Genomic DNA, 13,448 nt, shown 5'->3' with positions numbered 1-13,448 from the left:
CGAGTGTCTTCGACGGTTATGTGCTTCCCAAGCTGTATGTGAAGCTGCATTATTGTGTGAGTTGTGCCATTCACAGCAAAGTGGTCAGAAATCGATCTCGTGAAGCCCATAAGGACCGAACTCCTCCACCCCGATTTAGACCTGCTGGTGCTGGCTGCCCCACGACCTCCATCAAAGCCCATGTAAGGGGAGCTGGGTCTTAACGGACTGAAGAAAACTCTTGAGAAAGAAATAATAAAATTGAATGTTATGCTTTATACAGCATGTTGAGTGTACCTGCCAGAGGTAGGTTGGGTTAATTCAGCTTATCCAAGTTTAAGTTTGTACTCTGAAAATGAATAAAGAGGAACACACTGGAAGGGGTTTCAGAAGCATAAAAAATAAATAAATAAATGTAGTACAGGGTCTACATGGTCTCACTACAGAGACTGGACTCACAGTGATCCTCTTGTTTTCAGCCTAAGTGCTAGGATTATAGGCCTAAACCACCACGCCCAGTCTCAATCTCCATCTCAGTGCATGCCGGGAGTGGGGCCTGTACAGTACGCCAGGGACTGAACTCCAGCCTCTGCGCTCTGCCTAAGCAGGTGCTTTAGTCTGCTGAGCTATCTGGACTGCCCTTTCAACAGTTATTTCTTGAATATGTATGGTAAGAAGAAAATCATTTTATTCAACTTTGGATTCTCAACGTCAAGCATGTGTAAGTGTTCAATAAATATTTTTTACATTGTGAAGAAAGAAATGAGTAGATGATAAAACAGAAACCATGTAGCAGTTTTTGGTCTGATCTTAACAAATGTACACATTACACTGACTCCGATCTTACATACATCTCCACTTGATCCTTTGCTGTGGGGGACAATTCTGCCTCTGGAGAGGGGGACTCCTCCAACTTTTTGTGAATCTTCTCTTCTGTTATGAAACAAAAATTCAGAAAGATTTGTCACATCTAGTTAAGAGAGCCTCATTTTAAAAAAAGTTTCTCGGGACGGGTGGATAGCTCAGTACAGCAAGTTGCCTGCCTGCCAAGTACAACATCCTGAGTTCAATCTCAGGTACCTCAAAAAAAAAAAAAAAAAAAAAAAAAGTCAAGTAATTTTAATCAGAAACTAAACAAGATTTTATAGCTTAAAAAGAAAACGCTGCCTACCAATTTGGTTTGAAACTGTCTCATTGCTATTTGTTTCTCAATAAAATTATGGAAAAAAAAAAAAAGAAAGAAAGAAAATGCTGGACCCGTTTGTCCTTTCAGTAAACATCTGCTCTCCAGTGGCCAGGACTATGCTCTGGGGGCTTACTCACACCCACATGCCTGGCACTTATGCATCAGACCAGCAAGGAAAGGCTGTTTAGATCCCAGAGATATTTTCACACAAAATTATGACTTTCTATTGACTCAGTTTGACTAATAATCATCTGTAAAGAAAATTCATTATAGTTAACTGCTACTTAACACACAGATGACAAAGGTTCATTTCAATTCAAATATAAAGAACTACACTGTATACTTTTGTCATAGCCCACAGTTACAAACAAATAATGCCCTTAATAGGAGGCTTCCAAAAAAAAAAAAAAAAAATCAAGAAAAAACAAAATGGGGCCAGCCCCTTAGCTCAGTTCTTTAAGTGGCTGCTTCCATAAAGCAGTCAGGCTCAGGTTGCTGTAGTTCGATCCCCACAACTCAAGCCAGCCAAACCTGCCCTGAAGGCATTCGGAGGGAAAAAAAAAATTGATCACAATGAAGGCAAGTAAGGAGCCTGGTCCTTCAAATTTAGTCACTTTCCTGGGTCTTGCAGAACCATCCAAAAAAGAAGTTATCAGGGTTCACATATCAAAATGACTTAATAAGTCTGCCTATTCAAAAAAATTCAAGCCAGAGCAGAAATTCTTTCCAAACCTGAAAGATTAGTAATCAGTGTCTCCACTGTTGGAGGCAGTTATCAGCAGGAAGATACAATAGGAAGACAAAGATGAGGACAGGGAAAATATGCTCCTGAGCACTGTGGCTCAAGTTGAAGACCAAGACAAAACCACAAGAACAACTTTCCTCCCATGCCCCTCTCTTGCCTCTCAGGGTGCCCAGAAACAAAGTCCCTCTTCCCTTCTGGGAGCATGATCTCCCTGAGTGGCTCTTGCAGAGCTAAAGATGGAGCAGGTCACAGGCCTCAGGACATACTGAGTAAAGACTTCTGAGTCGTTCTAAATTTTTTTCAGTCTACGGCAGGGGCTGCACTCCTCCCCTGCCTCTACTCATGAGTGAAGTGACACTCACCTTGCTCACTCTGCAGGTCTTTCAGTCTGCAGCAGAGCTCCTCCACTAAGGTCTCGATTCCAGAGCTCTGCATGACAACAGAAAGACTGTTAGGTCACCACCAGGTAGAGAAATGAAGGCATTCATACATGAGTGTTAATACAGATGTTTACCAATCTTCTGTCTTTCAGAAGAAACATGTCAAACTTAAATACTAGAGTTTAAAACCTGTCCACAACGAAAATGTTATTGAGTACCTACCTGAGCATGGTCTGTACAAATTCAATGCAAAGAAAAATCACTAAACAACTCATCGTCCTCTTTCAGGAGTTCATAATCTAAAGAACAGTTGATTTTTTTTTTAAAATGAACCATCATGACAGCAACAAAAAGAGTTACACAGAAAAGAAGTCAGTGCTGAGGGCAAATGTGAAAGCTTTGCTTTCCTTAAAGGTCAGTCAGGAACAAGGTATAAGCCTCTAAAGAGCTGCAGAAAAATTAGAAAGAGTGCTTGGAGGAACCCGGAATTGGGAGGATAAAAATAAAGAGTCCAGCTTTTAAAGACAAATTAATGCTGAAAACAGGCAAATGTAAAGAGTCTCTCACTGTGCAGACTTTAAAAACTTTTCAGTCTTGACTTCTTACAAAAAGAAAATTTTACAACAGATACAAAAGGTGTATGTATTTCTTAGAACTTTGTATTTATTCAGTGGGCACAGTTCTATTTAAGTTGGGTTTAAGTCTCTTTCAGTGGGTATAATCCAACAGACACACAGGATGGAGTGCCTAGTCCTCTTAGCAGGCCATGTGAAAGACTAAAAATAGAACTTTACCCCATTTACTCAACTCAAAATGACTCAGCACAGTCCTACAGATTCCTGAATAAGAAACCCCTCAGTTGCACACTTCGAGCAGCAAGATATGGACTACAATAAAAACAATTAATTGTGAACATCCACAGTTATATTCTATCCACATCATGCCACAGCTTATTAACAGGAAGACAGGAAAATGGGCTAGACTAGTGCTGCGTTTTCCTCTAAAATACTCTTAGAAGCCGCTGCGGCAGGTGCTAGTCCTACACACTGGAGGACCCACAGTTCCTCAGAGAGGGTCTGCTTACCATAATGTTCCAGGCGATGAGGACGGCAGTTATATTCCACCTCCCCAGACCCTGAACCTGACACCGGGTCAGCTGACTGCTGCACACCACTCTACACAGCAAGCCTGAGTAGCTGTGCCTGTGACCCCAGAGCTGCCTCCAGGGAGGACAGGGGACAGGACCTCCAGGGAGTTCTAAGCAAGTTACTTCCTAGACTCTGAATGGACCACTCAGAATCACCATTACAACCCAGTGACTACAGATTTTCAATGCTCTGACTTGGAAACTACATATACAGATAGATATGTATTTATATCCGAGAGCAAATACCTTTATGTTATATACAATCTATTATTTAAATGTGTAAGTATGTATCTTCTCATATGAGGAACAAAGGAAACTGCTTATCTTTTACTCTATGTGTAAAAGCAAGTTATATAACCAGGTTTTTTCCCCTCCTTTCATTAACTGCTTGCATCACCCCACTTGCATTTTTAAAACAATCATAAGCCCCAGGGTTACCATAGTAATTTAAAGGGATGTCAGAAGCTGCTGCTGTACCCTATGGTGTCCTGGCAGGTATTCTAAAGTTGTAATTTAGTTAATGAGAAATTTTAGTCACCTTCCCAGATGTGACCTACTAGAGAATTTTTTAATGTTACTTCAATAATATAACACATACACAGCTCTTGAGAGCCAATAACATCTTAAGAAATGAAGATCAGCTGGGGATATAGTTCAGTGGCACAAGCACTTGCCTGGCAAGTGCAGGGTCCTGAGTTTGAGCCCCAGTACAAAAATAAAATAAAATAAAATAAAGAATTTTAAAAAATAAAAACAAATGCAGCACCTGTATTTTTTTATTTTATTTATTTTTTGCGGAGCCAGGGATTGAGCTCAGGCCCCTGCACTTGCCAGGGAAGCATTTATTCAACTGAGCTATCTCCCCAGCACCAGTACCTGTACTTTATAATAACTCCACAGGACTGAGGCTGGGCTGGGGACAGTAATGACACTCTGTGACTGAACGCAGCCTTGCTTCACCTGTGATAAAGGTTGCTCCTTTCCAGTACCCGGAAAATGCTCTGCAAACCACAGTACTCTAAAATTCAGGTGGGAACACTCCAGGTCTGCCCCACCACCATGGCTGGCCCCATAGAGTCCAGTGTGTTCAGGTGAGCAGCTGGCAGAGTCAGAGAGCGGTACTCAGAGAGCAGCTTTCAGAGTCCTGGCCAGCCACGCACTGGCCTATCACAAAGTACTTCCCCAAGTGGACAGTGGTTTCTGTCCCTCCACCTGGTAGGCGGGGTACAGGAGAACAAAGCCCACCCTCTGGGGGTTCTGGGGTCAAGACCAGGACAATGATCTTGAGTTCCTGCACTGTTACCCTTAGGGCAGCAGATGACTGTGCACCCCTCTCTTCCTCTCATCTAAGAGGCCAGCAGCACCCCTGAGACCCACCTGGGTAAGCACATGTGTCACACATTCTTCTGATCCAGAACCTTGGCCACTTAAATGTTGGGGTCATTTCCAGATTTTGTATGTCTTTCATTTTCAATTTTGGACTTATCCCTTCAAAAATGACTCTGACTTCTGTGACTTGATCTTGACCAGAGGAGGAGTGAAAGTTGCCCTAGTGTAGCCGCTGAAACCCTCTGTCCTGCTAGACTCCATGGTCTGCTCCTCTCCAAGCTGCACTGAGCTCCTGTGATGCGCCACTCTGCCTCACACAGTTTAAAGACTGGAGCTGGTGAAGATGGAGCCTGGGCCCTTGTATTTCTGCAGATTCTTACTCATTCCCTGAAAAACTCCTATTGTTTCCCATCCCCTAACATCCTCAGTGATTCTCTATCCACTCCATGCTTCCCATCCTTGGCAACTGCTGACTTCGAATCAGCGGAAAGGGAACACAGCACGCTGGCTTTGCCACACCACCTGGCCTCCCACATCCCAGGCCCCATGGCCTAACCACAATGCACTCACTGGCCAAGATAATCCCCATCCCCATCCCCATCCCCCTCCTCTCCCCCTCCCCCCACCGGGAGACCACTTGGTCCTTCCTTGGTCACACCTGACATCCAGCTCCACTGACACACAGTATGTGGAGAGATCTGGGTTTGAGTGAGCCACGCGCCTCCACACCAACCAGGCGCCTGGCATGGCTTCAGTCTCCACAGCTGGCAGGTGATGCTAGTAACTGTGGACACAGTTCCCAAGAGCTGCCTACAGGGCTTACTGCTCCACTCTCTTCACCCTTTTCTCTCCTATTCACCTTTGCCCTGTCTTTCTGTCCTACTTCCCACAAGCTTTTTCAGCTGTACACCCCACATCTTCTACTGCATTATTTACATGCGTTACCATGTTTAGAATTTTTAAAGGATCACCTTGCCCTTTGTGTCTTCACAGCAACCTCTTTCCTACAAAGAAATGTTTCACCCTTTGCCAGAAACCTACGTGTCTCTGTCTAGTAACAAGCAGCAGAAAGGGACAGGGAGTTGCCACTGATTCTCTGACTTTCATCCAGCCCCCAGATACTCTCAGGCTTCCCTGAAAGCACGCAAGTGTTTGGAGGCCCAGAACCTGTGTCTCCAATTTCCCACCAAGTGACTGGCAGAGGCAGGCCTGTTTGCCTCTGGTCCTGAACTGTATCTCCTGGTGCCGGGCTCTGGTGAGGGCTCCTCCCACAAGGACTGGGCTTCACTACCACAGGTCAGCTGGAGGCCCCAGCCCACTTGGAACACTGGGTCCTAGGCTCTGTCTGTGCTACAGAGCAGTGTGCTATGAGGAGAGCAAGCCACCACCACACTGCAGTGGCACAGACCCCCACACTGCACAGCACCACCACCTGGCTGGGCTCAGCATGGAGAGGGGCTGCCCAGGTCTCCACACCCTACCTTGCACACAGCGTTCTTTTTAGTCTTTTCAGAACTTAGAATAATTCCTAGAGTGGCTTACCAGCTAGGTATGGATGGAAAGACTAAAAATACAAGTGACAGGCAGAAGCAGTCCTGTTAGCCTCTGGTTTTGAACTATGTCTCTCTGTTCTGAGCAAAAAATACACCAGAAGACAAAGTATCAATGCCACTCTTTAGCAATTAGCTTCTTAAGCGCTTGTAAAACCTAGAACTGAACTAATGTTAATGTGAAGCCAGTGACTAGAGAGCAGTGAGTGAGGGGACTGAAAATACCAAGCAGGGTCTGCAAACTGCTATCTTCAGAGGCCAGGGCAGTAATGCCAAGTTTTAAAACCCCAAGCCATGATCAAACAGCTATTTCTGCCAAGATCCTGCATATACGGCTTGATCCCCACCCCTAAACGTGGGAGGAACCACAAAAGCTGGTGTGTCTCCAGCCTCATGCACTTCTGCTCTGAGAGAAGGACAAAGAGAGAGAAGCATCAGCTGCTGAGCCCTCGCGTGTGCCACGGTACAGATGAGATCCTCCTCAAGAGAGCAAAGCTGTCACCAGAACAGTGGATATCGCCTAATACATTCAATGGCAAATTGGCAGAGCAGACTTTAGGAAACTCTGCTTTCTTCCTGCCTGCCTGCCTACCTGCCTCCCTGTCCACAGAGCGAGGTAAGGTGGACAAAACATGATCTGGATGAGCCTGGGGCTGTGTGAGCCTGGACAAGCCACACAACTTGCCTGAGCCTCCACCTCGCCCACAGAGTAAAGTCCCTCAGCTTGAAGGCCTCCAGCTCCCCTTTCACCCTGGCCCACAGTCTTCCTTCCACAGGGAAGGCAGTACCCCCTCCATCCAGATTTCCCACTGCTCTGGGAACTGAACTCCTGCTGGGTCTGAAGGCACAGAAAGATCTGTGCAGATGTGCTCTTCACACCTCACTCACCAATCAAGGACCACAGTCTTTGAAGCAGAGCTTAGAAGAGGGGTTTTTTTTTGTGTTTTTGTTTTTTTTTTAATAAAAAGAGGAGCTGGGGAGATGGCTCAGTGGAATAAGCGCTTCCTTGGCAAGCGCAAGGGTCTGAGTTCAATCCCTGGTTCCACCCAAAAATAAATAAAAAAATTTAAAATAAATAAATAAAATAAGGAGCTGGGGATGTGGCTCAGTGGCAGAATTCTTGCCTTGCATGCACAAGGCCTTGGATTCAATCCCCAGCACCAAAAAAGAAGAAAAAATAAAATTTCATAACAAAAGGGGCATGATTAGCTTCAAAGTAGTTAACTAGGCAAACAAGACATAGATTCCCTCTGGAAAAAACAAACAGATCACAGCACAAAACTTTCTTTAATTATTACAATAGGTCTTGTTTATTTGCTTGTTTGTTGTGAGACAAGCTCTTGCTATGTAATTCAAGCTGGCCCTGAACCAATGGGAGATCCTCCTGCCTCAACCTCTCACCATGCCCAGCTCTAATATACTTTTTTTTTCCCCCTTTGGGTCTTTTTTTTTTTTTTTTTGGCGGAACCGGGGATTGAACTCAGGCCCTTGAGCTTGCCAGGGAAGCACTTATTCCACTGAGCCATCTCCCCAGCCCTCTTTGGGTCTTTTTCAGACAGTGTCTTGTCATGCAGTAAGGCTGGCCTGGAGCTTACTTTGTAGCCAGGTGGTCTTGAACTCATAATAATCCTCCTGTCTCAGCCTCTCAAGTGCTGGAATTACAGGCATGCACCACCATGCCCAGCCGCCACAGATACAATTTGAAACGAAGTTTCAATACAGAGAGTTTAAGATCACACCAAGCAACATATATCTAAGGCACCTGTGAGCACTGTTTGGTAAAAGTATAAAAAGCAGGCATGGTAAAGACACCAAGTCTGGTGAGCAGGAACGCCAGAGACAAGAGCAGGCTTCACGAGGCCAGGCCTGCTGCAGCCACCTCAGCTCTGTAACCACTGGCTGCTCTTCCGGGTCTGGCCTGAAGAATGCAGGGAATGTCACCTCTCACAAGGTCCCCCTCACTCAGTGCTAGGGCTCAGCAGATCCTACTTGTTATTGCTTTGATGCTCTCATTACCTAGAGTTGGGGTAGAGGTCAGCAGACCAAGAGACAATACATACAGCCAGGCAAGCTTCAAGCGCACTGCAATGGGATGCTCTGTATGGCTTCCTGCAGTTACTCCCTGGGATACCACACAACCACATGTACAAAAGACAAAGGCGCAGGGCTGGAGAGATGGCTCAGTGGTCTAAAGCACCTACTTGAAACAAGCTTGGCAAAGCACAGGGACCGCGGTTCGATCCCCCAGCACCACATGCCAGCCAGCCCCGCCCCCTGGTGGGCTGAGCTGGCCACACACACACACAATAAATGTAATAAATAAAAAAAATAAAAAATAAAAAAAAAAAGACAAAGGCGCAGAGGAGCGCTCTGCACCTCCACCAGCAACAGAATTCTATTCAGTGGAGACAGTGGCATGCAGCTTGAATGCCAGCTGAGGCCTGAGCATCCAGGTTTCAAGGCCAGCCTAAGTAACAAGTTGATAGCCACGAAGAGGCTTTTAGAGGAACAGTCTACTCTCAACTGTAATAATCATACCATACAGGAGTATAGGAGAAAAGAACTTATCTCAGCTGAAAGGATCACACCAGGCAGACCAGATGGCGCAGGACCGGGGTTTAATCCCTGGTGTGCTGTGCCAGCCCCGCCGCCAGGGCGTGCTGAGACAGTGACCTCTGAGACTGGGTGTGGCAGCACACACCTATAATTCCAACGCTTGGGAGGCTGAAAAAAGGAGGATCACTTTGAGTCCCATCTGTGTAGTGAGACTCTGTACTAAATACACCGAAAGAGAGAAAAGAAAAGAAAAAAAGAGAAAGAAGGAAGGATGGATCACATTTCTTAACCTCCTACGATCCCAGTCCCACCACCTGCAGTGCTGTCCTCTGTGCCATTGGCACTTCCATCTACTAGATACTAACTTGGATCGTGCGCAGGGTTTCCCTGTGACTGCTAGTGGTGGGAAGTGTACTGTGTGGAGCGAAAGGGGCACTGGACTGGGTGGGAGAGAACAACGTACATACTTAAGGAATGAACAACATATTCGCAGGCAAACATTCCCATGTCAATAAAATGATAAAATAGGCCAAGAATACAGCTCAGTGGCACAAGTGCCTGTCTGGCAAGCATAAGGTCCTGAGTTCAATTCTCAGTACTAAAAAAAAAAAAAAAAAGATAAATTTTGTGATGGCACATGCATGAAATCTCAGCACACAGGAGGCTTAGACAAGAGAATCTTGTTAGTTTAATACCAGCCTGGGCTATAAAGTGAGCTCAAAGCCAGCCTGAGCTGCATAGCAAGACCCTGTCTCAAAAACAAAAAAATAATAAAGTTGTGCACTGTGATTTCCCATGTAGGTCCTCCTTGATACTCTCTTTCCATGAAACCAACAAGATTCTAAAAGGAAGACCTACACTTTTAAGTCACTACATCATATTCTCTGTATTGCCACCATGCTCAGTCTTGGTGGTTGGCTCAGCATGCCTGAGGTGGGGTCGGCATGGCATGTGGTACTGGGAATCAAACCCAGGTCCTTATACTTGCCTAGGCAGGCTCTTAACACTGCTGAGCTATCTCTGCGGCCAGTGGAGTGATTCTTTTATAAAATGAAAAGGAAAGAGAAGTACAGGATAAGTGTGTTTTACTAGGGGTTGAAATAAAGTTTTGCCTGTGCCACCTAGGCTCAGGGAAGCACTTTCCAAAGTGATATGCTAAGGATGCAAAGGCTTCTGTGAGCCACCCCTGCACTGGATTCTCCGCACATGGCAGGCCCAGCTGGCTGGCCTCACACACACAGAGAACACGCTATGGGAGCTAGGGCTCTGCTCCCCCAGAGCGGTCACAGCTACTCTATGCTCAGCTAACCATGGGGTCACTGCTCAGCAACTTTGGGCCAAAGAAGGAACATCCTTCCCCAGACTGAATCTGCTCTCCTCTCTTTTCCCTCCCAACCATGACTCAGCAGTTTCTTTGAGCTTTGCTCAACTCCCTGCATGAGCCTCTCCCAGGTCAAGACACCTGCATTCTGTGTTCCTTCCAAAGCTCCTAGTTACACTACCAATCCCTTCCTTCAGTGTCCCTAACAGGGCACTTTTGTGTCACTGCCCAGCCTTAATTCTCAGCAGGCAGCCCCGGACTCCCAGCCCTGCCCCTCACACCACCAACATAGATTTCTCTCTGGCCAAATGGGTGTGAGTGTGGAGTTCAGTGGCCAGACTGGGCTGCAGCTGGCTTGGCCTTCTCCATGCAGCCACTAAAAACAGCCAGAACGCAAGAGATGAGTCACCCAGAAAGCAACAAAGGAAAATGACAGACTAGGGTCATTAGAGACAGTGGCCCCTGCTCAGGTGTCTCCTGAGGCCACACTTCAAGTCCTTGGTTACAGTGCAACAGCCCCAATTTCTGTGTGCCTGGTTTCTTCCTGGAGGAGCAATTATGTTCCTGCTTGTGCTAATTACCCAACAGTGTCACCAAAGCAGTAACTTTCACATTCCGGTGCAACACTATAAAAGACAGGCACTCTGGGAAATTATACATTAAAAGGGAAAGGATGGAGGAGTGAGAGACAGCTGATAAATGAAAAGGATCTGACGAAAGGGAAAGCTTTTAAGAAAGAGTGTGGAGGGCTGGGGCGATAGCTCAGTAGAATAAGCACTTGCCTGGCAAATGCAACACCCTGAGTTCAATCCCCAGTTCTGCACCCCTCCCCCCAAAAAAAGAAAGAGTGTGGCTTTGGAGGCCTGTAGTCTCAGCATGCTCCGAAGGCTAGGGCAGAATTACAAGTCTAAGCCGAGCCAGGGCAACTGAGGTCATTCAGCAAGACCCTGTCCCAAAATAAAAAAAAAAGCGTTGGGGATGTAATTCAGTGCTAACTCCCTGTGATCAATATCCAATACAAGTAAGTAACAAGAAAAAATTACTTTTGATTCAGCTCAAGAGAAATTTAAGAACTTGCATGTGATAGGCACACATCCTGCTAGGCACAAGGAGATTTTAAAAAGGACAATGCACAGTCCTTGGCAGATGTTCGGACTATGCTACCCACAGTTACACAGGGCCATGAGCAAGGCAAGGAGGGCTCTGGCCAGAGCAAGAACAGAGGTAGGAGCCAGCGGGCCACGCAGGCTAGGCATCGCGTGTAGCAGGTGGCACCAAGCAGAGTACACTTGGCCCGATCGCCATAAGAAGCAATCCCAGCACCCACCTGCACTTTCTCAGGACGTCAGTACCTACCTACAAGTCAGGACCCAAAACCTCATCTTGTATCATAAAATGCATGAATACTACAGTCAGGCCAAAACAAATTTTAAAGAGTTTTGACTTCTGAAGAGATCACATCTCAGTTATGATTTTGGGGTTTTTTCTGGGGGGATCTTTAGAGACAGGGTTTTGTTATGTAGTTCACACTGGCCTTAAACTCAGTGGCCTCAAATACGCAGCGATCCTCCTGCCTCAGCCTCTCTAGTGCTGGAATTATGGGCATGCACCACCACACTAGGATAGTTATAATTTACAGGTCACATCTTCACATCTTAAAAAGCAAGACGGTCGGGGACATAGTTCAGTGGCATAAGCATCTGCCTGGCAAGTGCATGGTTCTGAGTTTGATTCTCAGTATTAAAAAAATATAAAGCAGTAAGAATTCACTGTATTATTTCAGATAGGTGATCAAATTCTAAAATTATTTGGCCACTAAAAACATTAAGAAATATTTTATATAAAATATTAAGGAAGAACTAAAAATAATATTTTCTTGTTTCTTTCTCCCCCTTTTTTATGGTACTGGGGATAGAATTTGGCATTACACTTCCCAGGCAGGTGCTTATGTCACTAAGCTATCTCCCCAGTGTAACATTTTCTTAAAGATAAAAACTGCAACTCATAAACAAATACACTACTTTGCTAGAAATGCACCCAAAATAAATAGTACATACCATGGGGGGGGGGGGGGTCACACACGCATTATTCCAGCTCAGGAGCCAGCTAAATAGCTAGTAGTAATCATGTAATGCTGCTGCTGTGGGAATACTATTTGATGAAATTAAATTTAGACACTAAAAAGAGAAGACAAAGTAATAACAGGACTACATATAATACAACATTAAATTGAAAAGGTACCTCCAAAAGATGTTTTGTGAAACAAAATATATTAACTATTTCATGAAAATGTTTACAGTTCAGTGTAAGATAACGAGGAGGCAACTGCCACGCTTCTGTGTCCAAGCTGTTCTAACGATAAACCTTCCTAAAGCACCCCTCTCTTCTTCCTTCTGTCAGACATAAAGGTAAACTTACTTCATCAGAAGCAGATCGAAGACACTGGACAGCAGCCTGCTTTTTCATTTCCTCTAGAGTTAGATCTGAACACTTCTTCTTACTCTTTCCCCATTTCTTATAAGCTCCTTTCTCCCAGCCCAGGAAGATGTCATTCTCCTGCAACAAGATCACAACACATTAGAGGACGAGTAATCGTAAAGTTCCAAGAGCTACTATTTCCCTAATTTACACATACAGTTCTTTACCCAAGATTTATAAAGTAGGACGCGCTATGCTTGGTGTGGGACCATACACCGGTAATCCCAGCACTCTGGGAGGCTGAAGAGTGCACCAGAGCCTGGGCAACTTAGTGGGATTCTGCCTCAAACTAAAAAAATTTTAAAAGGCTGGGTATGTAGCTCAATGTGAACACCATAGGGCCAATGAGATAGCTCAGCAGACTAAGCGCCTGCTTAGGCAAGTTCAGGGACCAGGGTTTGGTCCCCGGCATCACAGGCCACACCAGCCCTGCCCCCGGGCACACTGAGCGGGCCACCCAGACCAGGCAGTGATGCACACGTGTAATCCCAGCACAATGGGGAGGCTATAAAGAGGAGAATCACTAGAGTCCGGGTCCGAGCTATATAGTGAGACCCTATACCAAATACATTTAAAAAAAAAAGCGAACACTATGATTTCAATCCCCAGTACTGCAATCAATCAATCAATCAATCAATCAGAAATAAAGGACACATTAAGAAAAAACAACATTCTCGGGCGCCTGGGCCTAGCTCAGTCCTTTAAGTGGCTGCTTCCGCAAAGCTGTCAGCCTCAGGTGGCTGGAGTTCGAACCTCACAACTCTCCTGCTGGCCAAA

The 13,448-nt window shown here is 45.5% G+C and overlaps 1 protein-coding gene across 2 annotated transcripts in view; it reads right to left on the bottom strand.

Annotated features, from left to right (window-relative positions):
* The window catches only part of Kiaa0232 (KIAA0232 ortholog), an 86,540-nt gene that overhangs the window by 20,503 nt on the left and 52,589 nt on the right, over window positions 1-13,448 (bottom strand). For both annotated transcript variants that reach the window (XM_023699774.1, XM_004624586.3), the window contains exons 3-5: window positions 12,612-12,749; window positions 2,273-2,339; window positions 831-912 (exon numbers count right to left, since the gene is read on the bottom strand). In XM_023699774.1, the coding sequence (XP_023555542.1) occupies window positions 831-912; window positions 2,273-2,339; window positions 12,612-12,749 (287 nt within the window). The remainder of the gene's footprint in view (window positions 1-830; window positions 913-2,272; window positions 2,340-12,611; window positions 12,750-13,448) is intronic.

The sequence above is a fragment of the Octodon degus genome, unplaced genomic scaffold (genome assembly GCF_000260255.1).
Source record: "Octodon degus isolate 3935 unplaced genomic scaffold, OctDeg1.0 scaffold00006, whole genome shotgun sequence".
NCBI lineage: Eukaryota > Metazoa > Chordata > Mammalia > Rodentia > Octodontidae > Octodon > Octodon degus.
This window is presented reverse-complemented; position numbering and strand designations above follow the sequence as displayed.